Source organism: Stenella coeruleoalba (assembly GCF_951394435.1).
Source record: "Stenella coeruleoalba genome assembly, chromosome: 4".
NCBI lineage: Eukaryota > Metazoa > Chordata > Mammalia > Artiodactyla > Delphinidae > Stenella > Stenella coeruleoalba.
In genome coordinates, this window is record NC_137149.1 from 14194936 (window position 1) to 14222462 (window position 27527).

Consider the following 27527-nt stretch of genomic DNA (forward strand, 5'->3'; position numbering starts at 1 on the left):
TTATTATCATCAATACAAAGTACACAAAGTAATTTTCAAGGGGATATTTTTTGTTCAAAGATATATTCACATTAGCAAGAGTTTATTTATTTTATAGATAAAAGTTAGCAGATATGCCATTTTTATATCTTTTACTTTCCAACGACAGTTTGCAGTGTCATTAAAGTCATTATCAATTTTTTTATGATCAGATCTAGAATCTGTGCTTATCAAAAGCTATATGATACCATAAACACAATACATAGTAATAACCTGAACTGCTTTAGTAGAGATGTTGTAGAATAAAGCTTACTTATGCCCACAGATATCACGATGACATCTCCTAATAAGCTCTGAAGAAATATTTGTCATATCATATGATTTTAAAAGATGGGGAGACAGTTACATTAAAAGAATATCATTTTAAAAGAAGATACTTTCATTTCTTAGATTTTAGCATTATAAAATTTACTTTTTTAATCACAAAAGAAAAAGATTTTAAACTAATAAAAATAACATGTACCACTTAAGTAAAATTCTTCATTAAAGTGAGTTTGAGTCTAAGTAGGAAAGAAACCACATTTATTTGATCTTTTAGTATTTAAATCCTTGAAAAAAGCCTATGCTTTGGGCTTCCCTGGTGGCCCAGCGGTTGAGAGTCCGCCTGCCGATGCAGGGGACACAGGTTCGTGCCTCGGTCTGGGAAGATCCCAGATGCTGCAGAGCGGCTGGGCCCGTGAGCCATGGCCGCTAAGCCTGCATGTCTGGAGCCTGTGCTCCACAATGGGAGAGGCCACAACAGTGAGAGGCCCGTGTACGGCAAAAAAAAAAAAAAAAAAAAAAAAGCCTATGCTTCACTGCAGAATTAGCACTTTAAGAAAATACTGACAGTAATAACACACTATCAAAATGTATACAAATGGCAGCTACGTAATTTGTATGTTTAATAAGTTAACTATATCCATTTTTCAATTTAATCTCCCGATGAACTACCTCCAATATCAATATTAAGGAGGTCTTTAATTTTATCATATAATACCAACACCAAAGCACCCCCTGTACCACGAAGGATATTGGAGAAGGCACCACGAAAAAATGCGCCAATTCCCTCATGTTGGTATATCTTCACAAAGCAGTCTAAAGTTCCTTTATATTGCCGTTCAGCCTCACCACTCTATACAAAGAAAGACAAAGAGTTTGCCATTATCTTAACATCTTTTATCATAAGACAGATTTAATTTAGCAACAGGGATAGATTAAAATTAACACTGTGTTGAGTAAGTATGTTGAGTTAATGGTCATATATTGAGTATTGTTCCCACTGACTGCAAAATACTCATGCTTTTCAGGCACACTTGAAAAATGGCCACATATTACACTTCACAAATTTTAAAAGATTGGCATCACATACCATGATTTATCCTCTCACCACATTGCAATTAAGAGAGAAATCAAGAACAAAAAAGATAACCAGAAAAATATCACGTTTGGGTATTAAGAAAAACACATCTTAGAAAATATTTAAAACCTAACTAACAACCACAAAACTCCTCAACTAAATTTGTAAGACGCAGCTTGAGTGGTAACTTTAACCACCAGAAATAAAGGAAATAATAAATGCAAGAGAAAGCATAAAAAGTCAAAAGTTAGTTATCTGAAATACTTTGACAAATTTCTAGAAACACTGTTTCAGGAAAAACAAGAAAAGGCGCCCAAATTATTAAAAGTGGCAAAGGTAACATCATTGCAGATGACCCAGAGATTAAGAAAGAGCAAGATGATATTATGAACAACTTTATGACAATTATTTTGAAAACACAGAGGAAATAAATTCCTAAAAAGTATAATTTACCAACAGAATATCAAAAAACTTTAGAATATACTAAATTTGTTAAAGAAATTCAATCAGTTGTTATAAATCTTCTCATAAATTAGAAAACCACGTGTCCAGATGGCTTTATATGTGAGTTCTACTAAAAATTCAATGGAAATTTAATTCCAATCTCACAGAAATTATTCCAAAGAAGAGAAAAAGTGGGGAGACTCCCTAACATATTTTATGAGGCTTGCATAGATAGGCCTGATACCAAAATTAGACTAGGATAACGCAAGAAGGAAAAACATGACAAGCTTATGTCACAGAAACCATGGATACAAAAATCCTGAACAAAACCCAGCAAATCAAACCCAGCAAGGGGTATAAAATACAATACATCATGACCAAGCTGGATTGACCCCAGGCATATAAGAAAAATATGATCATCTTGATATAGAAAAAAACATGACCACCATTCATGATTAAGAATTACTGGAATCCATGGGCTTCCCTGGTGGGGCGCAGTGGTTGAGAGTACGCCTGCTGATGCAGGGGACACGGGTTTGTGCCCCGATCTGGGAAGATCCCACATGCCGTGGAGCGGCTGGGCCCGTGAGCCATGGCCGCTGAGCCTGCACGTCCAGAGCCTGTGCTCCACAGCAGGAGAGGCCACAGCAGTGAGAGGCCTGCGTACCACACACACACACACACACACACAAAAATTACTGGAATCCAAAACAGAAAGGACCAGTCATAATATAATAAAGGATAACTACGAAAACCCCACAGCGAACATTAAACTTTGTAATCTGTAACATTGAAGGCATTCCTGGTAAGACTAGGACCAAAACAAGGTTGCCAGTTATTACTTCTTTAATGTAACACTGAATCAGAGGTCTCAACCAGTGCAGAAAGGCAAGAAAAGGAATAAAAGGCATAAGAACTGATAAGGAAGGGAAAAAAGCCTGCTATTATTTGCAGATTATATCACTCTGTGTGTAAAAACAAAAAAAAAACTTCAAAGGGTGTACATATAGATTAGTGTTTGTAATATGGCTTAATAAAGTTGTGGGATATAAAATCAAAATGCAAAAATTAAGGAATACTGTTATGAATTGTGTCCCCACAAAATTCATATATTGAAGACCTAACCCCAGAACCTCAGACTGTGACTAAATTTGGAGACCGGGTCTTTATAAAAATAATTATGGTTAAATGAGCTCATTAGAGCGGGCCCTAATCCATTATGATAAGCCTTATAAGAAAAGAAACAGAAAAAGGACCATGAGAAGACGTAGAGAGAAGAAGGCCATCTACAAGCCAAGGAGAGAGGCCCTCAGAAGACACCAACCCTGCTGGACACCTTGACTGACTTTTAACCTCCCAAAGTGTTAGAAAATAAATTTCTGTTGTTTAAGCCACCCAGTCTTTGGTACTATGTTATGGCAGTGGTACGGTTTTATACATATAGCAATGCACACATATATATAAAAATCCACACCCACAATTTTTTTTCTGAATTTTTTTGACACTAAGTTACAGGTATCATTGCCCCTTATTTTTAAACATTTCAGTGTGCATTTTCTAAGAATATTTTCTTACATACCCGAAGTACAGTTATCAAAATCAGACAATTTAACATTGATACAGTACCATTTACTTAATCCACAGTCTATTCGCAAATTAATTTTCAAAAGTGTTTCAGTTTAGTAAACTAGAGCTAGACATAGATCAAGAGGAAACACAGATATAAAAGGAACAACTTTAAGGATAGTCCATAGATGAAGCAATAGGTTAGATATGCTTTACCCTTTCAGGTGGCCCACTGGGTTCTTCCAGGACCATTTTGTAGAGGATAATGAGGATAACTACACCTCACAGCATTGTTCTGAGAATTAAATGAGTTAAAATGCTTAGGACAGTTCTGACACATAATAAACACAGCTTTCTGGCCTCATTATTTTCACTTGCCCTCATGAAACCTATCATATGGGTATACTGAAATTCTTCTCAAGCCATACCTCTAGGTATGTTTTTTACCCCTATGCTGAGAATGTATTCTTCACTGTCTGGAGAAAAAGCCTATTTACTGAGATTTAGCTCTCTAAGAGGCCATATCTGATCACTTTAAGCACTTGGGTACCCCTCCCCTATTGCATTCCTGGAACATATGCACATTTCTACTTAAACCATTAACAGTATGCCTTCAATACTATGCTATGAATTTGGGTGCAGGTTCTGCCTTATTTTATTTGTGTCACCAGAGCTTGGTGAATAGGCACTCAATTATTTGTTGAATGAATGAATGTAACAAGTAACAGCAATGGAGATTGACTTTATCAAAATTTTGGTTTGGGTATTTACATTTAGAACATACATCATTATAAACAAGTCTTCATCCTTGGAGTTAAAATTTATTTACTTTTATTAAAATATACTACAACAAATGATTACATATATCAGTGGCCTATGACTGGGCTTATTCTACTTAATCTAATAATATTCAGTTAAGATAGACACATGCTCATCTAATCCTTGCCATGCCCCTCCACTCTCCAAACAACAATACATGCTATAGGAGTAAAAGACATTTCTGTTCTGATAGGAGACATGGAAGAAACTTTGCTGGATGATGGCTGCTTTGGGATAGGAAAGAATACAAGACAGAACACATTATGTATTTATTTTAGTAAGTAAAACAAATGGCCTATGCCTTTCAGCCAAAATGTCTCTAAAATTTTAATAAATTACATGTGAATATCAAATACTGGAAAACTCAATGAAGCTTACAAATAATATAAAATACCTGCATCATCATACGTCTTCTAACTGTGTCAAAGGGATAGGAGAGTATTCCAGAGCATGTAGTCACAACTTGAGCAATGAAAAAGGAGACAAGAAAAGGAGTTTCCTTTGGTTTTGGTAATAAGCCCTAGAAAAGAAAAATTATCAAGTAACCATCGAAATTTCCAAAATATCTTAAATCATTAAGTCAAAGGATAATTCTTATAAATATATGAAAGAGGGCTCAGTTATACTTAAAATGCAGTAAAAAAAAAACAGTTGGATTTAATGTGGTAAGATTAAAATAATAGCGGGAGATCAATAAGAAATGAGAATCCCACACATGGCTATATTTTAAAAGCGTATTTGAAAAAGAATAGCATATCTGCTATTACAGGAGAAATGTTATTAATAGCACTGAAAACTAGAGATGGCAGCCAGTGACCAAAAAAGTTCCTTCCTGGTTCTTCCTCATAGAGTTGGAAAAGATGAAAGAATGCCTGTTATTATTAACAGATGATGTTTGATAAGCAGCTTTAAAGCTCTAAGCTAGTGAAGAAACATTCCTAAATTTTACAACTACTACAGGTGATAAGAGGAAAGCAGAGGGCGATTAAACATAAATTTTTCTGTGATTAAATAAACATATATAAGATCCTGTAATTTCAATTAATCTATTTATCTGTCTAAAAAAATACACTACAAACTAAAAGTATTATGTCCAGACCACAATAAAAATAACATTCAACTACTGATACATTTATACTAATGAGGGAAGGCAGAGATAATATATAAAACTATTATAAAATTTCCCTCAAGTTTTAATCTTATTTAGTAAATAATACTGGGATTAATTTCATTGCTTCTTTTTAGAAGCATTATGATGTAGTGATTAAGAGCATGGGACCTGTGCTTGCCACATAAATAAATGACTTAGCCATTCCTAGGTTATTTATCTTTAAAATGGGATATATTAAAAGCTATCCTAGAACACTGTGAGGATATAAAGTCCTTAATAAGGTTCTCAAAACTACGCAATAGCTCAAAAAATGGTAGCCATTATTACAATCTTTCTCTTTCCTACCTTATGAAGCGCTATTTACATCTGAACTGACAAGGCAAATTGCAGAACAACCTGGAAAATACAATACAAAATCTAACAGTACCCAATAGATCACTGAGCTGTAGTAGCATTTATCATATTTAACTAATTAATTATGCCTTGCCTGCTTTCCATTGATGATAGTAAACTGATAATATGCATGTAAAAAAGTGATAATAAGGGCTTCCCTGGTGGCGCAGTTGTTGAGAGTCCGCCTGCCGATGAGAGGGATGCGGGTTCGTGCCGCGGAGCGGCTGGGCCCGTGAGCCATGGCTGCTGAGCCTGCGCGTCCGGAGCCTGTGCTCCGCAACGGGAGAGGCCACAACAGTGAGAGGCCCGCGTACCGCAAAAAAAAAACGGATAATAAAATGAATGTAAAATCAGAAAAACTCTGTTAGAAGATGCCTTCCTATATACCAGAGATCTAATTATGATATAACCTAATCAGCATGTTTTCTATTTGAGTCTTTCGGTGCAAACAGCACAAAAACCTAACGTTTATATTTATGCTTTATATCCAAAGTCAGATCCATAATACAGTTGTAATTTAATTAGGTTATGGCAAAGTCATGATTAAACAGAATGCTATAATATCTCTTATGTCATCATTTATTTTGATTTCTATAATTAAAAGTAAACATACCTGCTGAACATATTACTAATTAGAATAAAAAGAAACAAACAATTTATTTAATATATACTAGTTAAAGTACCAAATTACCTTAACTGTGTCGTAAGTTCCAAAATAAGAGGCTCGGTACACAATGATGCCCTGAACTGAAACACCAAACCCTCGGTATAAACCAACAATTCCATCTGATTTTGCTATTTTCATAATACAGTCACCTAAACCCTTGAATTGTCTCTCTTCAGGACCTAAAATAAAGCCATTTAAAATTTATTAGCAACATTATATCAGATAAACACTTTAATCGAAGTAAATTAAACATTTTACAGATTTAAATTATCTGGAACTAACATTTAGAAATCTTTATAACAAAAAAAAAGGCACAAGTCAAAACCTTTCCATTCATTTAAAGATAATTAAGATGTCAAGTAGTATCTTAAGATATTTTAACTGAAAATATTAATCTCTTATAAAAGCAATCTAATTTAAGCCATCTGACTGGCTTAAAACATTTCAATAAAATTATGAGAAGTTACTAGTCAGCATTCAGAAAATACTTAGGCATGCAACACTCTACAACTTGCCTCAGCTGAAGAGCAAAAGGACGGATGAAGCAAAAAGACAAAGCTAAAAACTAGTAACTTTAAGGATCACTGGCATTTTAGATGAGGTGTCATATTTTTCTAGTGTTTGCTGGTTTTGTTTTTATTTTCCCTTGACCTAGAACTCCTTGATATTTTACAAATATTATATATAGAATACAATCTTTCAAAATAAACTAAGTTCTCCCAATTTTGAGAGGAAACAAAACTACAGAATTGAAATTAAACCAAGGCACGTGTGTTATTTTCAGTTTCTTAACAATAACAAAAAAATTTGGAATGCCAGTTAAACATCATAGATGAAACTCCTATTCCCATCTTTGTTCAAACTGCCACCCCTTCTGAGGCATTTTCTCTAATCACTTATCTAAATTGATGTCACTCTCTTCTCCTAAATTTTTTTCAGGGCACTTTTTTGCTGACAGTATATTTTAGCTATTTATTCTTTTTTTTTTTTACTACTCGTGATCTCCACTAGACTGTAAGGTACATGAACTAGGAGCTCCATGTTTAATATGGTGTGTGTGTACGTGTGTGTCTATTACACATACACAACCTGTATATCAAGCAGGGCCTGGTTCACCTCACGCACTCAATAATACTCATTGAAAGAATCTCTGCTCCCTTAAGAAATTCTATTAAAATAATAATAAAGAAAAAACAGGTTTAAAGCCAAATAAGCAAAAAAGAGTACATGACAAGAATAAAATCCACAAATTTTAGCAAGATGGAAAGGAGGTGGAGGATGGTAACTCACTAAGTGGAGCAGAGAAAGTTGAAACCTAATTTCTTGCAAAGGGAGATATTGTTGAGAAGCGAGCCATTTGATTCCAATAACCACAGAAAGACTTAAAATTAGAGGAATTAGGTACTATTGTGGTGAGAACAAATTAGCATCCGGATGCTCAAAATCCACAACCTCACCCTGAGTAGCCAAGTGACTTACTCCTCTGTCATCCTCAGAACTGAACACAAGGCTCCAACTTGTGTTGCAGTCACATGGGGCCAACTGAGTGACCTCCACAATTACTGAAAATGACTCACACAAAGATACATCATTGTGAATGTCAGATCATCAGAGATATAAGGTAATTAAAAAGAAAAAAAGCCACATAAAAAGGATCAACAGTAAGAGAATGATTTCTTAAGAGCAGTATTAGAAACTAGAATCCAGATTAATGCTTTCAAAATTGTGAAAGAAAATAATTTTAAATCCAGAATTTTACATATGGCAAAATATTAAAAGGATGAAACATAGACATTTTCAGATATGCAAGATCTCAATTTATCTCCTATCCACCCTTCTCAGAAAGATATCAAAGAACATATCTACCAAAACAAGGGTGTAACAAAAACACAGAAAGATGTGATAAATAAGTAAGGACAGAGGAAAAGGGAATCTCTAGGATGAGAGTTATACACCTAATGTAGAGAGAAGCCACAGTCAAGACAGGAAAGTAAGTGCATGAAGGGATCTAGGGATCTCTCTAAACAAACAAACAAACTGGAAATAAGTTATAAGCAGTCTCTGTGCTTACTCTTCTTGTTACTACAGTATTGGCCTTCCCCTTCCCTCTTTTAAGAGAAAAGAAAAAAGTAGTACTCTTTAGGCTCTATAACTTTATCATTTGGTTGAGAATAAAATTTTTAGATGGAATACAACACTGTTGTTATAAGCATAACTGAAATAGATAATACAGTGTTCAAAAACACAAAGAAGAAAGAGTATTTCTAAAAATCCCATACCTTTTCCAATATCAACACCTAATCGGGTTCGGGCAAAATCTAGCGGATATACTACACATAAGGATGTTGCCCCAGCGGCTCCACCAGAAGCCAGGTTTGCCAAAAACCACCTCCAGAACTGAAACATATTAATTAAAACATGGTTATTAAACTACAGAATCTGATTTTTAAATACCTTTGTTTTTATAAGGTTAAAAAGCCAGATTTACAAACTGCTTTTATAAAGTGAACACCTATAATAACGCATATATTATCATGCAAAATACTTCCCTTCATGTCCATGCAGCCTTTATTTCTTACCAGGTGGTCTGGGAGATACAGCTTAGATGCTGACATACTAAAATTCCAAGATATTTTAATGTCCTCCAGCAAAAGTAGCCCAAGTTAGCAAAAGAGGCCACATAAGATATTCTGCTCTTTAGACTGTATAAAGTTTTTCGTTAATAATATATTTTAGTTATGACTAAAATGTTAGGCATCTGTGGAGGCTTTAGTGGTTCCCCTTCTTGGCGGCAGTGGAGAGGGACAGTAATACATCATAATGCCACAATTTCACTTTGTATTTTAGTAGAAATAAATGTAAGTAGCTCAAAAATATATTTGTGTTCAAATGCCAACATGTAAATTGGCAGAAATCAATTATAATGTGGTTGAGTGGCATGTAAGACCTTATTGATCTACTAGTTCACGTGGGCTGTTGAAGTTCTTTTTTTTTTTTTTTTTTTTTTTTTTGCGGTATGCGGGCCTCTCACTGTGTGACCTCTCCCGTTGCGGAGCACAGGCTCCGGACGCACAGGCTCAGCGGCCATGGCTCACGGGCCCAGCCACTCCGCGGCATGTGGGATCTTCCCGGACCGGGGCACGAACCCGTGACCCCTGCATCGGCAGGCGGACTCTCAACCACTGCGCCACCAGGAAAGCCCTTGAAGTTCTTTTTGATAAACCTTTGAAATGTGCCCTGTTTAAGTCCAATAAACTGCTTTTCAACATCTAGAGCTCACTGGAGAAGAAAGGAATATTTGAATTGGAACTGTCATAGAAAATCTAGGGTACAAGGCCACAGTAACCATTCTAGCTAGTCAAGCTCAGTTTCTTGCTTCTCTAGCTCTTATTTCTAACAATTTTAAGTCTCAGATGCTTTGGGACTCTCAATTTTCTCTTGGCCTGGAATGCCCTTATTTTAATATTTTCTTCCTATCTTTTTAAAACAAAAAGTTATCAAGTTATGCTCTAACTCAAATTCTATTTCTTCCACAAATTCTCTGATCCCCAACCCACCCCAAACTGTATGTAATCATACCCTCTCCCCATAAATACTTCATCTCTCAGAGAATTAAAGGTGAATCATGTGATCAATATGTAAAATGTGTCAACATGTTCCAGATTCTCATTTTTTTAAAATAGTATTTACAATAACTTTCTACTTTCAATTTATAATTATTTGTGTACCTGTCTTGTCTTCTACGGACTATAAATTTCTTCAGGCCAGAATTTTTATTTTTATTTTTACTTGTTGAGATATATTTACACACCATACAGCTCACCCATGTCAAGAATTCAGTTCAATGGACTATTGGCATATTCACAGAGCCGTGCAACCATTACCAGTTGCAGAACATTTTCTTCACCCCGAAAGGAACCCTGTACCCACCAGCAGTCACTTCCCATCTTCCCAATTCCCCTGAGCCCTACATAAACATTAAGCTACTTTCTGTCTCTACAGATTTGCCTATTCTGGACATTTCCTATACATGAAATAACACAATATGCAGTCTTTTGTGACTGCCTTCTTTCATATAACATGTTTACAAGGTTCATCCGTGTTGTAGCATGTGTTAGCACTTCATTCCATTTCACTGGCAAATAATATTTCACAACCACATTTTATTTATCCATTCATCAGTTCATGGACATTTAGGTTGTCTACATTTTTATGAGGCCTAGATTCTTAATTCATTTGCTTATTTCACAAAGCAAGTCATGGGGCCTTGCCCAGAGTAAGAGTAATGCATTCAATAAATATTTGTTTAATGAAGGGTACTCAGACTCCCATCATGCCTTTTAAGTGAAACTCAGAAGTTCTACTGTATAGGTAGCCACGGTTCCTAATCACACAGAGATTAGACCAGAAAGTTGAATCTCACCCCAGGGTAGCTAATCCATAGTCTAGAATAACCTGGTAGAAAAAGTAGAACTGGGCCGTAGTTTAAGTCTTAGGAATTTGACTCCAGAAGTTCTATGCCGGTTATCAGTAAGGACAGAAATGGAAAAGATATTAAATAATTTTTTTTTAGGTTTCAGTCTACTTTGAGACGGTTGAAACCTATAGATACTCTTCCAATAAAAATCACATATATATAAACATATACTTTTAGTGTAAGTTATTCCTCAAGCATGCATGGATCTCTGGTAAAGAACCTCTCACCATCTGAAAGGTTAGAAGGAATCACTATGATAATAACACTGAACTTAAAAGAAACAAAGAAAATATAGGTAAGTAAAAAAGGGCAATAATGAGAAGACACAGAGCAAACACACACAAAAAGCAGATCATTAGAGACAGAGATAGACTAAGTAACCTGGGAGACAAAGATAAAGAATACAGTTTGATCCCTAGAGCTGTCTTTGGTTCAAATTCCAATGCCAGTGTATCATTGCAAGAAATACCCATTTTTCTTGAAGTAATTTAAGTCTCTGTTTCTTACAAGCAAATAAGCCAAACCAAATATGATATGCAGCACAAAGATTTATAAAGTACATCTTAAATTCTATTTAACCTTTTTCTTTCCTTCCTAGATAAAAGAAAACAGATCCATGACTTTCTGGGTGAATGATCATATAATTTATTATTCAAATGAGGACCCCTCTGATAGTGAAAGTGGGGCCTATGAAAAAGCAGGCAGGCACAACATGTATAAACAGTATGGCCAAACTACTAATGGAAGGAAGGAAGGGAGGAAGGGGGAGGGTGGAAGTGAGGAAGGAGAGGGAGATAAGAAATAAGAATCTATGCTGAATGGTAATCCTGCAAGTGTTTGTGTAACAAGTCTGTCCCTCCACAATTAAGCTTGAAAATAAAACAGACCCAGGAGAGGTTGTATATCAGCATAAATGAGTTTTTAATTATAAGTTAGTAATTTCAGATATTACTATACTATAAAAGGAGAGGGCATGAAAAAGAATCAGGCAAGGAGAGGAGAATAAAAGAGTCTAGGGGGTTTGGAGGTAAATAATCCTGTTTATTTGCCACTGCTGACAAACAGATGATAAACAGACTTGATGCCTCCAAGAACAAATACCCTGAGACCAAAGTTCTTTCTAACAGTTTGTCTGGGCATGGAAGAGTGCTGGAAGTCCTAGTCTTCTCTACTGAGGGTTGTGCTGGTAGCTGCTAAGGAGTGGCAGAGGCATATTTTATGCCCAGTTCAGCTAATACTCATCTAGTCTAGTCACCTCAGCTGCGAGAGGAATAGAGTGCAGTAGAAAGAACTAAATTTGGGAATTGGAAAGACATGAACACATGACTAGGGTAAGTGCTTTAAGCTCTGTCTTGCTTTCCTTATCTGTACATTTGGGATAAAAATAAGGATGAGGTAAAAATTCAGTGAAACAGTATATAGTAGGCACACACCTCCCTACCATGGTTATTTTTTTTAAACTTTTTACTTTGAGATAATTGCAGATTCACATGCATCCTAATACATATGGAGTTTATGAACTTTTCAACCAATTTCCCCCAATGGTAATATCTAGCATAACTATAGCAGAGGAAATTAACACTGATAAAAATCTACCTTATTCATATTTCACCAGTTACACACACTTATTTGTGTGTATATTTAGTTCTATGCCATTTTATCACGTGCGCAGATTCATGTAACCACCAATCACCATGGTGAACAGTTCCATGATAAAGACCCCTCATTGCTACCCTTTTATGGCCACCTCCCTCTCTCCTAGCAACCACTATTATAATTTCCATCTCTATAATCTTCTCACCTTAATAATGCTATATACATGAAATCAGAAAGCAAATATAATTTTTGAGATTGGCTTCTTTTCACTTAGCATTCAAAGTTGCTGTAGGTATCAAAAGTCTGTTCTTTTTTAAAACTGGTAAAATATACGTAAAATTTACTGTTTTAGCCATGTTTAAGTATATAATTCAGCAGCACTAAGTACAATACTGTATAAGCATCATTACTATCTATTTCCAGAACTTTTCATCATGCTAAATATAAACTGTGTACCTATTAAATAATCTCCCTCCCCCCCAGCTCCTGGTAACCTCTATTCTACTTTCTGTCTCTATGAATTTGCCTTTTCTAGGTCCCTAAGGGGATTATACAGTATTTGTTTTATCAAAGGGTTGTTCCTCTTTATTGCTGAGTAATCTTCCATGGTGTGATGTACCATAGTTTGTTTAAGCATTCACCTGTTGAAGGAAATCTGGGTTATTCCCAAATTTTTGTCTATAATGAAACAATCTTCTATGAACATTGTATACATTGCTTTTTTTGTGAACAGAAGTTTTTATTCTCTGGGATAAATGCCCTAGAGTTGGACTGTATGATAAGCATATGTTCAGTTTGTAAGAAGCTGTCATACTCTTTTCTAGAGTGGCAATATCATTTTACATTCCCACCAGCAATGTAAGAATGATTCAGCTCCTCTGCGTCCGTGCCAACATCTGGTGTTGTCACCATTTTAGCCATTCTGGTAAGTGTGCAGAGATACCTCACTGTGGTAGATCAACCACTTTTAAATTACACTGTACTTGTTTTTTCTACCTTCTCTGCTTCTTTTAAGACCAGGTAAGAAACCAAAAATATTGACTTTTCTTTTTCAGTTCTTTTTTTTTTTCCCCACTTTTCTTGGTAGGGGGATGGGAGCAGAGATAGGATACAATTTTGATGTCCAAGGGGAGAAATAAAATGGTCATTAGTATCCAGATTTAGTAAATAATATATATTTAAACATTACACTATTACTTGTGACTGAATACCTTTACATTCTAAATAAGATAGCATGCTCTTTATAGGTATACTAAAAATGTTTTTACCTCAGGCTCTACTAATTTGAAATTTATTACAGAATTTTAGCACGGATCAAAGTTAACTTCAAAAATTTTAGAGCTATGTTATTTACACTGTTAGAGATAGATGTTAGTAACATAAATTTTCTGGTTAATTCTGGAGTTAATTGCTCCATTTGGCTTAGTCTTATAGGAATTATCTTTTGGGGGAGATGGGGTGGAAAATGTTCAATAAAGAGTTAACTCAGCTGGCCTGTGTTGCCCAAACCCTATACACACTGAAAAGATCTTCAGGACCACCCTTGCTCAAACTCAAAGGTTCCTTTGAGATAACCGTCTGAGCCCTTGGAATATCCTACCTAATTAGAGTGTCTTTATATACCTGAAGCTTTGGGTAACACCAGATAGTTTATACTAACCTTGATTTATGGTGAACACCCCTTTGTATGCTTTGGGTTAAACTATATCAGTTTGACCTCTTGAGTGGGTGGGGGCAGCGGCTGGAGACTGAGTAGCTAAGGTCAGTCACATTACACATGCCTATGAAACTGACCCCCCAAAAAGCCTGGCCACCATGGCTCAAATGAGCAACCCTATTTGGCAGCACATTATATGTGTTGTCATACATTATTGCTGGGAGAATAAGTGCTGTCCAGGTGACTCTACAAGGAGAGGACAGCTAGAAGCTTGCACCTAGTTTCTCCTGGATTTTCCCTTTGTTGATTTTAATCTATATCCTTTTGTTGTAATAAGCCATTAGTATAACAGCTTTTCTGAGTTCTCTGAGGCCTAGTGAATCGCTGAACATGAAGATGGTCTTGAGGACCCTCTGACATAGGTTCTTAGTCAAGAGAAGTTCCAACTATTAGAGTTGTTACCTAAAGATGACAAACATTTTTCTGAGTGCCTACCATAAAAGCACAGCACTGGGACTTCCCTGGTGGCACAGTGGTTAAGAATCCGCCTGCCAATGCAGGGGACACAGATTCGAGCCCTGGTCCGGGAAGATCCCACATGCCATGGAGCAACTAAGCCTGTGCACCACAACTACTAAGCCTGCGCTCTAGAGCCCGTGTGCCACAACTACTGAAGCCCACGCACCTAGAGCCCATGCTCCGCAACGAGAAGCCACCGCAATGAGAAGCCTGCGCACCACAATGAAGAGTAGCCCCTACTCACCGCAACTAGAGAAAGCCCACATGCAGCAACAAAGACCCAACACATCCAAAAATAAATATTTAAAAAAAATACCAATTACTTAAAAAAAAAAGCACAGCACTACAGTAAGCACTTTATGTGTCTTTACATGTTTAGTCTCATCTAAACCTTACTCATCTAAACCTCATGAGGTAGGTATTCTTATGTCCAATTTTCAGATGAGGAAACTAAAGATCAGAGAGGCGATATTCAAAAATTCACACAGCTAAATAAGCTGAGTGCCAGGACCTAAATCCAGATCTTCTGAATCTAAGCGTAAAGAATTTTCTTTGTTACCTTTATACCTCCAACTACATAATAGCGCAAAGCACTCAATAAAGGAAATAAAGGGTCTAAAAGGAAATTAATGGAAATAGCAACAAAGAAATGTTCCATAAATAGTTGCTTTTAAAGAATCTGCTAGGACAGCTTGGTTGGTTGGCTGGGGGAAGAGAAACAGACAAAGGATGAAGGGGTAGAGAGACTTTATAAGGGCGGGTGAGGGGAAGATCTTGACAGTAATGTAGGTGGTCTAGTGTATACGGAGGTAACAAAACAAATGGAGACCAGGACAAATGACACATAGTTCATACAAGTAGGAAATTTTGAAAATGAGATTTTATAACCAAGGGAGTGATTACCCTGAAAAGTAAAAGCACCTTTGTGATAAAAAAAAAAGAGAATTCTCTTAACTTTTTTGAAATTAATTTTTATTGGAATATAGTTGCTTTACAAGAGAATTCTCTAAGTTAAATTTATCATTTTCCTGTATTTGACTTGATCTTCCTACACACTTTAATCTCAGCCAAATAGAGCCTCAGTCATAAAGAAGAAACAATTTGCTTCTTTAGGAAATAAATTACTTCAGAATTAGGAAATACACATTTGTTGACTGCTTTTTTTGCTTATCAAAACCAGATTAAATGCTGAATTTTTCTAGCGCAGAATAGGGATTATAAAATGTAAATTATATTAAAATTAATATTTATTCAGAGAAATATTGTGTTGAGACAAAACATCTCTTAGTTATTAAAACTGTGTTAAGAGGTTTAGAGAAACTGGTAAAAGTTAATACAATTCTATGTTTTCCATATGTCATTTCTATAACTTAATACATATTATAGTATGCTAACAGTTACTATGTTTTTTCTCAGGTATTATTAATCTTTTTTTAAAAGTATTTATTTATTTATTATTTTTATTTATTTATTTTGGTGTGCTGGGTCTTCGTTGCGGTGCATGGGCTCTCTGTTGCGGCATGCGGGCTTCTCTAGTTGTGGTGCATGGGCTCTAGAGCACATGAGCTCAGTAGATGCAGCCCGTGGGCTTCTCTAGTTTTGGTGCACGGGCTCCAGAGTGCGCGGGCTCAGCAGCTGCAGTGCGTGGTCTCTTTAGTTGTGGTGCGTGGGCTCCAGAGCAGGTAGGCTCAGTAGTTGTGGCGTACAGGCTTCTCTCTAGTTGTGTTGCACGGGCTCAGTTGCCCTGCGGCATGTGGGATCTTAGTTCTCCAACCAGGGATTGAACCCATGTCTCCCACATTGGAAGGCAGATTCTTAACCACTGCCACCACCAGGGAAGTCCCTAACAGTTACTATGTTTTAACTATTATTTTTTTCCACCATTTGAGCACCTCCTCTCCAAATAAAACCCCACAGGTAATGAATGGATAAAGAAGATGTGGTACATATATACAGTGGAATACTATTCAGTCATAAAAAAGAATGAAATAATGCCATTTGCAGAAAGATGGAGTAGAGATCATCATTCTAAGTGAAGTAACTCAGAAAGAGAAAGACAAATACCATATGATATCACTTATATGTGGAATCTAAAATATGACAGAAATGGACCTATCTATGAAACGGAAACAGACTCAAACATAGAGAACAGACTTGTGGTTGCCAAGGGGGATGGGGGTGGGGGAGGAAGGAGGGAGAGGCTGGGGTTAGCAGATGTAAGTTGTTTTATAGAAAACAGATAAACAACAAGGTCCTACTGTATAGCACAGGGAACCACATTCAATATCCTGGAATAACCATAATGGAAAAGTATATAAAAAAAGAATATATATATATATATACATATATGTATAACTGAATTGCTTTGTCGTACAGCAGAAATTAACCAACACTGTATTGATAAATCAACTATACTTCAACTGAAAAAAACCCTCAAGTAAGACAAATCCAACTACTTCTTAAAAAATTTTAGAGATATTAAAATATAATTACCTGTTTTTCCTAAAAATAAAACTACCATATGACCCCAATTCTACTCCTGGGTGTATATCCAAAAAAATACAAAAACACTAACTCGAAAAGATACATGTGCCCCAATGTTCAAAGCAGCATTATTTACAATTGCCAAGGTATGGAAGCAATCTAAGTGTCCATCAACAGATGAATGGATAAACAAGATGTGGTATACATAAACAATGGAATACTATTGTGCTATAAAAAAGAATGAAATTTTGCCATTTGCAGTAACATGGATGGACTTTGAGGGCATTATGCTAAGTGAAATAAGTCAGAGAAAGACAAATACTGTATGATATCACTTATATGTGGAATCTATAAAATACAACAAACTAATGAATAAAACAAAAGAGAAGCAACTCACAGATATAGAGAGCAAACTAGTGGTTACCAGTGGGGAGAGGGAAGGGGGAGGGGCAGACAGGGATAGCAGAAAAAGGGGTTACTATGAGACAATATGAAATCATGTGTGTAAAACTTTTGAAAATTGCAAAGTATTATATAATTTAAAGACTCTTTCATTCAATTAAAAAATAACAAAATAAAATAAACAATAATTACCTGTTTTTCTTTATTAACTCCAGACATGAACAGTTGTTTATATTTGTCTTTGAAAGCAAAGTTTAGAGCTTGTGTTGGAAAATACCGGATAACATTTGCCAAATTGCCACGCCAATAACTGAAGAAACCTACAAAAGAAAATATACTAAATATAAACTTATATTGTATTATTATTAAATAATTTGCATAGTTTTAACAAACTTAGCTGTTCAAACTATCTACAACATCTTTTCTCATAAGAAAAAAAATAAAGTTTACATGTGTCTCCAACTGAAGAAAAAAGGCAGTGTTAACTCCACGTACCCCATTTCAATTTTGTTAATTTCCAATAGGAAGCCTTGAATGCCTAAAAACCTATGGAAAGCATTACCAGTTGAATATAGGGCTCTTTAGTAGTAGAAAAACAGAGCTTACTAGTATTTGTCAGAGAAGCTAGTAATCCTTAGCCTCATTTCCAAATCATAAAATACAATTCCTATGGTGACAAGGCTGTTGGAACAAAACTGTTTTGTATCTACACTCCTGAGAATGAGAAAGGGATAAAAGAGTCTTATCTTTATATTTTAAAACCTAGCCAAAAAAGAATCAATTTACAATTCAAGGCAGTCTCCAGAGGCTAGATGGAGAGATAGTAGGAAACTTTCAAGGTCAATAATCTTCCCACTTCAAATCTCCATGGAATGACCAAACTTTATAATTCAGTCACTGTGTTACCCTGATAATTCAAAATTCAAAACTGCCTTTATAATCCATAGCTGCCCTGGAATACAACAGGCTAGCCCTTCAGGACCCATAGTTGTTTTTACAGATGGTTTGACTCTGCTACTCTGAATAGGATACCTCTAGTCCGAGCTGGGAGAATAGGATACCCAGAATCAGTCTTCTAAAGATAAAAATACAAATGAAGATAATCTCAGTTGACTGGGCCTGGTGCTCAGAAACTGCAAGTTAGATTAGATAAACACACAAAGGGAAAGATATTTATTTGTTAAATAACTATACTTTGTGGGAAAAAACACTGAATATTGGTGATCCCAAGCTAAATATAAAGCAGTTGCACAGAGGCAATTAAGAAGTATATTAATAGCAAGAAATCTTCTCAGTCCTCACAGCTGATTCAGTTACAAGGCATTCAGTTGTAGGCATAAATTACTAGGGCATTTAACACATAATGGTAATAGCTACAACTTCTTGAGCAATTAATATGTGCCAGGCACTGGCAAACGCTTTATATATTTTATTTCATCACCACACTATGCTTATGACATACGTTCTCCTATAATACCCATTTTATACATGCATAAATTGAAACTTTTATAAGTTTAGAAACTATAACCAGGATTTTGAATCAAGGCTTCTGTCTGTCTCCAAAGCTCTACTTCAGCTTTGGGTTTCTGGAGAAACAAATCTTAGAGAACTCCTAAAATTATTAAAGTATGGTAAATAAAGCTCTATTTTTTAAAAAATGGAAAATGATTACTGTAAAAATTTTTGAGGCAATATTAACAAAACAATAATACTAATTTCTAGAAACTGCTTTTTATTCATTTAATTCTCATAATCACCCATGATGTAGGTACTATTAGTCTCTCCATTTTAAATATGAAGAACTGAGTTAAAAAAGCTTCTACGGCAGAGAGAAGTTAGTTAAGTAACTTGCCCAGTGTCACTTAGTCAGAAAACTGTAGACTTGGATTCAAACTCAAGCAATCTGGCTCAATAATTCAGTCCCTTAACTATAATACTTGTCCATAAATAATTTAATCATACAAATATTTTCTGTACTAAGAAAGGTTAACAATTTTTCTTTAATGGAAGCAAAATAAAAATCTTAAAACATGAGAAATATAAGCAAATTATAAAGGAATATTTCTTGCTAGTTATGGCCACATTGAATTACTGAGGGAAGTTGGTGAATCTAACTTTTGGAGGTATTTTTAGAGATTTTTAAGTTCTTCATAGTTAATAAAAAACATTTAATAACATAGTTAAGCATTTTTATTTTCTGAGGTCAGACCTGTGGAAGAGAAATGTTGAAAGTAAAATGTGACGGTGTAAATGATACTGAAGAATAAGGTTTGATTTTCTAGACCATGTTTTATAGTAACACAACAACAGACTACTTGCAGAGGATCTTAAAAGGATAAAGAAGAACATACTGGCTGAAGAACTACAATCTGATCAAATGGGATTTAAGTTGAAATCATCATTTGTTTAAAAAAAAACAAAGTAATAAACTGAGTTTAAAAAAGTGTCATGGGGCTTCCCTGGTGGAGCAGTGGTTGAGAGCCCGCCTGCCGATGCAGGGGACACGGGTTTCTGCCCCGGTCCGGGAGGATCCCACATGCCACGGAGCGGCTAGGCCCATGAGCCATGGCCGCTTGGCCTGTGAGTCCGGAGCCTGTGCTCCGCAATGGGAGAGGCCACAACAGTGAGAGGCCCGCGTACCGCAAAAAAAAAAAAAAAAAAAGTCATGTATCAAAAATGTATTAGAATTCCCATTTTATACATGGCTCTTATTTATTAATAGTCATTCTGGAAATGGTTGATTCAGCTAGATGGTATTGAGATATTATAGGTTTCAGATTATGAGTTATTAGTTATAATTATGATTATAGTACTGAATTAATATTTATTTCACAAAAAGTATCATATAAATAATAGTATAAAGGTTTGTAACTTTGGCTAATGTACTGAATATAAATGGAAGATTCTGATGACAAAGACATCTGCAAATTAACGAGACCATGACAGAGTGACAGATTTATGACTAAAGGGGTTTGCTAGCATTGACAGAAGAACGTATTCCTTTTAGCAAAATTGTATTTGCATGAAAAAACCTAGAGGATTCATCAAAACAACTGTCAATGTCTCAATGAAAAATCTAGAAATAAAAAAATCCCTAGAAGTATAACAGTGGCAGCTCTTAAAGAGTTATATATGAAAAAGTATCTCACACACATAAAATACTTTTGCATGTATTTCTCAGGATTCATGGATTCCCTGGAGCTACAGATATCAGGTTAAAAACCCCTGCTTTAAACTCTTTTTCCACAGATCATACTTAAAAAACTTATTCCCTTCTTTGCATCTCACTGCTGTACCATGCTTTTAGGAGCTCCAGTGTCTTAGTAGGAGTGCAAAGAGGAGGAACCTCAAAGTGGAACTCTGAATGCATCTTCTATAGAAATATTATTTCTGGGGACCAGGTTTCAAGGTTTTATCCACATGTACTCTAAGTACACTGTGTACTATGTAGGTTCTTTAGATAGATTACAAAAATCTACTCTACATGTAATGCAAATTTATCCCAAATACATTCATTTACAAATGAACATAAGGAATACATGTTTCTAAATTTAGGAATGTATTCAAAATGATAAAAGAGTTAAAATTTATTGAGCACTAACTATGCAATAGATACGTGGCTGAGTATTTTACAGGCATTATCTTGTTTAACCGTCGCAACTACCATATGAGGTAGGTAATATTTTTACACCTTGTATAGAACTGAGAAAATTGAGGTTGAGAGAGGTTAAATAAAAATTGTTCAAGGGGCTTCCCTGGTGGCGCAGTGGTTGAGAGTCCGCCTGCCGATGCAGGGGACACGGGTTCGTGCCCCGGTCCGGGAAGATCCCACATGCCGCGGAGCGGCTGTGCCCGTGAGCTATGGCCGCTGAGCCTGCGCGTCCGGAGCCTGTGCTCCGCAAAGGGAGAGGCCACAACAGTGAGAGGCCCACGTAACGGGAAAAAAAAAAAAAAAAAAAATTGTTCAAGGTTACAAGGTAAGGGAAAGGTTGGGACTTAACTCCAGAATTTTCTAGATCTATCTGACTCCAGACCTAGAGCTATTAAATCTCTATTGCCTCTAGGTAAAAATCCATTTTGGATAAAAACAGTAGTACTTTGTGGTCAGAATAAAACAAGGGAAAAGCAAGTGTGATGCAAATGTAGCAGTATTTGACTCTCTAGTTACACAGAACAAAAGGACAGTTTCCTAAATATATAATCACAAAACTGATAGAGACAAACATAGGGGTTGTGGTATATTTCTCTGCTAATATCAGAACATCTAAGTTTTTTTTTTTTTTTTTTACTTAGTTGCTAAGTAAAAATAATCTCTTCAAAATTTAAGGGTGAGAAAAACCTACTCTGAACTTAATTCTGAGAAAATAATTAAGAATACAGAACTGATGGGAAAATGGGAAAAAGTTACTGGGCCATTTACTTGTCCACTTACTAGCCAAGAATGGAAATGCTAGGCATGTTTGGGTATACAGTTGACCCTTGAACAACGTAAGGGTTAGGGTGCTGATTATCCTTGCAGTCAAAAATCCAAGTAATAACTTGTAGTCAGCCCTCCCTATATGTGGTTCTTCCATAACCACGGTTCTGCAACCATGGATTCAACCAACTAGGGATCAAGTACTATAGTATTTGCTACTGGAGAAAAAAAAAATCCATGTGTAAGTGGACCCACACAGTTCAAACCCGTGTTGTTCAAGGGTCAACTGTATATTCTAGACTAGCAGGCTCCAACATGCTTTGACAGTCTGCCTATCAGTTAAAAAAATGTAATCATGACTCTCAAATATGTACATACTTAAAAAAGTAAATAATATACCTTTGCTACTATACTACCCTGTTATGTACATTTGTAAAACTATTCCAAAAGAGAAATGAAAGAATGAGTTAAAGATTCTTCATATACACAGCACTGTAAATCAACTATACTCCAATAAAAATTTTAAAAAAAAGATTCTTCATTTAAACATCTTTTATTTGGTACCAAGTGCATAGGAACAAAGTTCTTGGTCTTATGGAGCTTACATTTTGAGAAAGACAGACAATGAACAAATAAATATGTTCAAGAAAAAACTAGTATATGTAGTTGGAGAATGAGGAAGGGCTATTTAGATAGGATGGTCGGGAAAAACTTTTAGATATTAGGGCACAACTGAGCATTTGTTTTAATAGTTAAAAAATAGTATTTTCAGATATCTTGCTAATCATGATGTTTTCATACTATCATCTGCTATTATCTCAAGGCACCCTTAGGATGAGGTCCATTCTTAAAAATAGTGTATGTGAATCTATATTTCAAATAGTATTCTTGACAATTTCAAATATTCAAATAGTCTTCTTATCTCTATAAATCCATTTAACTGAGCCAACATAAACTATAATATGTTCATTATACAATAATTGAGTAAGGGTACCTGTTAACCCCTTTACCCTGTGTAACTCCTACTCTTTTTTTCAGGATACCTTAGCATCCTGTGATATATAACTGACATTTGGCCAACCACAGGTGCCAGTGCCAATTCATTTACTAAATATCAGTGAAGTTTATGTTCCCATTTTATTTAGATAACACATATACCTAACATTTTCTTTCCATACCCCAAAATATCATCTTCAAGATATAAAAACCTCCCTGCTTTAGCCTTCAGGAAAATATGTTTGGAAAAGTTCAGATTAAAGACAGCTGATGAATTCATGGCCAGGAATACCTAAAAGAGAAAAGAGTTCTGGTAGGCTCTTAAACATGAGATTTAGAGATAACATCTTTAAAAGCCTATGTTACAATATATTAAATAAAACAATTATAATAATTAAAATATATTTACCGATGCATAGCTTGCTCAGTGAAAAAAAATCACAGCACAGACACCAAAATGTTAACTGTGGTGATGTTAGCAGTGCTTTTTAAAAACTTTTTGTTTCTCTATATTTTTCAATTTTCTATAGTAAACATGCATTATTTGTGTAATACAGGTTTAAAAAGTACTAAATAAAAGTACACATACAAAGTTGGAAGGTCATAATACCAAGTAAAGAATAGAATAAATTTTTAAAAAAGCATTAGTCAGGATAAATCCAGAAGCTTTCATAAGCCAAGGAAAGCTTATAAGAAGTATCAAAGACACCCAAGGAGGTGTTTAAAGCTATGTTCACAGGAAGAATGAAGAGCTCTCTCCTTGAGGTGTAAAGAAAGAGATAAGGTAAGAAGATAGTGAGAGAGCATCTAGTTGTGCCTTCTGAATTCATTGTCTCTTATGCTTATTCCATATTGCCTAAAGAAAGGAAAAGTTATCAGTAAAACTTGAGCAAATAGGAAAAACAAGAGAAACTTCAGAACACTGAGAATGTAATGTATCTTGACTTTCACAAAAGAGACAGAAGGTAAATTCCAGAAAATAACAGCCTCAGAATATGATTGCCTAGTAAAGTTCCATAATGATTTAGCACAGTGATTCTCAGCCCTACCAGGTTCAAGTCTTCTATACATAATAAATATTTTACAATGTTTCCTTTACTATCTAGAAGTAGAATTCAAAGACAATGACCTCTTCACTAGTTCAAAAAAAATCAATATAATGCCCTTTCTGCTATATACAAAGAGAAAATAAGAGTTTATAATAAAATATATATATTACTTAGTAAATTGGTGAGGCGTGATCACATCATAGACATAACAGTCCAATGCTTGCCTCTATTTATAATGAATCAGTTGTGCTTAAGACACACGTTGACATTTGGAAAAAAGGGCTTAATAAATATATCTATACAATCATCATGAATTCAATAGTTAAAAATGCAGATGATATAAGTAGTGACTAAATATCACACACAGAATTGCTAACATGAGTTTTCACAATGATGAACAACTCTCAGTAAAATTCTGAATAAAACAAAATATAATCTTTCCTCTACTTACAAGATAGCTGCATTACTAGATCACTGTGTGATTCTGCCCCAGACAGTTTGTGTTTATAGGTAAATAGGAGTTCGTTTCTAGGCTTAGATAATCATAAACAGGTTTTACTGCTACGTGAATGTCCAGTGGGAGATCTGAGTCATGAGGTTGCAGGGCAAGTCTTTGTTGTGTAGGACTGGCCATGTACAGCAGCAGCAGGATGTTTAGCAGCCCTGGATTTTGCCTTTCATATCATTGCAGTTAAGGATTACTCCCCTCTATCTTTGTGTTAAACAAAAAATTCCTCACAAGTTTCCAAAAATGCCCCTAGATGGCAATATTATCCCTGTTTTGAATTACTAATCTTTTAGCATAGCATACATATACCATGGTGTACTCATAACAAGGCCTTGTATACACTAGAAAACATTTTCTTAAAATTCTGCTTAAAGGAAGCTGGAACCAGAATACTATTCATAATAGTCTCAATTTACAAGAGCCATACGGAATAAATTTAGGTTTAAATACTACAAAAAACATTTAAAATATCAAACGATTTAGCACTGGTCAGCACAATCTATCCAGAATATTTAACTTTACCTGACTGTATATTTAAAGCAGATTAGCAAATAATAAAGAGGCTCCTACTTCTCCGAAGAGGAATGGGAAGCTTGCTCTGATAAAATGGGAGTGAGAAGATGTGAACCACTAACTTACCATTAAAGATCTAAACTCAGGTCCCAGATGGGCACTTTAAATCCACCGTTTAGATGATGCCTTAACAGTCTACCCTCAACCTGAAATACTCTGCTTGCGCGATCCTAGCTCCCTGACCAGGGACTGAACCCGTGCCCCCTGCAGTGTAAGTGAGGAGTGTTAACCAATGGACCACCAGGGAGTTCCCAGGAATCCTTTTTTATGGGAGGAAGAGTAACCTGCCCTAGACTTTGGAGTGAAAGAAAGGACTGCACTGGAGTTGAAGCCACTATACTTCTTGTTCAGAATACACAATAAATAGACCTCTCTCCTTTTTAGAGTTCATATAGAGGTTTCAATTGAATACAACTATATCAGAAAATTTCTGATCAATTCATCCTCTTATCCACTTAGCTAACTTAAGGAGCCATTCAGTAAGAAGAGGGCATTGAATGATTAATAAAGCATTTTCATTATCTATTCCTTGAAATCATTTCAATATTAATGGAAAAAAACTCCACAAAGAACCAAAATATCAAAACTTTAAGTAAAAACAGAGCCTGACGCAAAAAAATTAATACTGATCCCGCCTTTACTTAAAATTTTTATATCTTGCTCATCATGGGATTTTCGCATTAATTTCGATTTTTAAAAATACTGCATTAAAATATTATTTGTTTCTACTACTGAGGTTTTTTTTTTTGGCGTCCCCCTAAAATTTGGGCATACGTGAGTGCCTCCTTGGTCTCAGCCCTGGTCTTTAGTAGTTCTTGAGAATAAACAGAACCTCTTTTCACTGAATACGTACTAGATACTGAGAGGCCCCAATGCTTCCATATTTGGAATACTTCTCTTAATATTTCAACAAATATTTAAGCAACTTAAAGCACCTATTAACATACAGCCAAGGGCCTGATGGCATCTACCCCAATACCGGGAGGTCAACCATTTTCCTCCTGAGCCAGACACAGGTGCATGGAGGTGCAGAGCCTCCTGCGAAGGAGAAATTTAGAGAAAGAGAAGGTGGTGGTCTCCCCTGTCCCAGGACTGGTCACGTGTAGGCCTTCTTGGCCCTGGGAAACCAGAGCCTCTTAGACCGGTTAAGAAATTGAATTATCGAAGTCAAAGAAAACAAACTCATCACCGACACACACGGCCGTGGCGACCGCAAGCGTCCCCGCCCGGGGCCACCCACCCGCTTTTCTGGAAAGCTGAACGGGCGCGGGGAGAGGCTGGCGCGGCGGCCTCGCGTACACACCCTGTTCACGGGGAATCCGCACCAGGCAGTCCACGAGGCCTTTGTACTGGGCCTCGGGGCTGATCTGCTTGGACGACGCCTGCACCTGCAGCAGCAGCTTTACCCGCTCGACGGGCGCCACCGTCGTCTTGGACACGGCCGCCGCCACCCCGCCCGCCAGCAGGTCCTTCCCAAAGGACGCGGCGTCAAAGAGCTGCTTCTCCGCTTTCTTCTCCAGCTTCTTCTTCGGAGGTACACTCTGCATGGTGGGACGATGGACGTAAAATCGGGCAGCAGAAGCTCAAAACGAGAGCGGGGGAGACGGACGAAAGGAAGCCAAAAACCGCTTCAGCGTCGTCCCGTCTGGAAAACGGCGCTCAGCACGCCGGGAAACCAGCGCGCCGGGGGTGCGGAGCTGCGCAGGCGCCTCCAACTGCCTTCCGCCACCCGGTGCCGGCCACGTGACTCCCGACACGTGGCTACTCCGCGTGGTGCAAGTCTCTTAAAGTGTCTTGGCAAGTGTTGGTGCGGGGCTGTCCTTGCGGCAGGCAGGGCTAGGAGGCCAGTGGGTTCTGACCCAGGAAGGTGCGGGAACGGTCGCGGGAAAACCAGTTCTGTATAAGGAAATTTAGTAGCCCAAACCAGGACAGAGCAATAAACCAACTGTGTGGGATTAACCGAGTTTAGTTTTAGTTCCTAGGGTAACCCTTAGGCCAGGTACTGGGACGGCGCCTGTTAAGAACCCTGCGGCAGAGCAGGGGGTGAGCAGCGGGCTATCCAGCGAAGCTTCATCTGCCGCCCCCCATCGCTGGAAGTACCGCCTGAACCACCGCTGGCCTTACTGCCTGAACCATCCCCAGCTTCCCTGTCCTCGGAAAAATTGTCTTGCATGAAACTGGGCCTTGGTGCCAAAAAGGTTGAGGACCACTGCCTTACACCTTCTGTTAGAAATTGCTTTAATTTCTGCTCGTCTAATTTAGCAGGGGTCATTTGTCTAGTCACTGTCTGGTTTTACTGACTGCACCCCATAACACAAGATGTTCCTCTTTCTCCTGTATTTTATTTAAATTGGTAATTCTGTATAGAGCAGTGGTGCTCAAGCCAGACTGCACACTCAAAGGTGGGGAGTGGGGGAGTGTTTAGTCTAACTGATGATTGGCTTAGGTCCTGTTAAATCAGGATATCTAGA

At 36.6% G+C, this 27527-nt stretch overlaps 1 protein-coding gene across 1 annotated transcript; it reads right to left on the reverse strand.

The window, feature by feature from the left end:
* SLC25A31 (solute carrier family 25 member 31) lies at positions 1-26603 on the reverse strand (the record flags this gene model as incomplete). The annotated part of the gene is made up of 6 exons (XM_079921046.1): positions 1-1153; positions 4602-4727; positions 6403-6557; positions 8658-8775; positions 17706-17833; positions 26360-26603. The coding sequence occupies 6 exons, from the start codon at positions 26601-26603 to the stop codon at positions 953-955; spliced, it is 972 nt and encodes a 323-aa protein (XP_079777172.1). The 3' UTR covers positions 1-952.
* Positions 26604-27527: the final 924 nt, after the last annotated feature.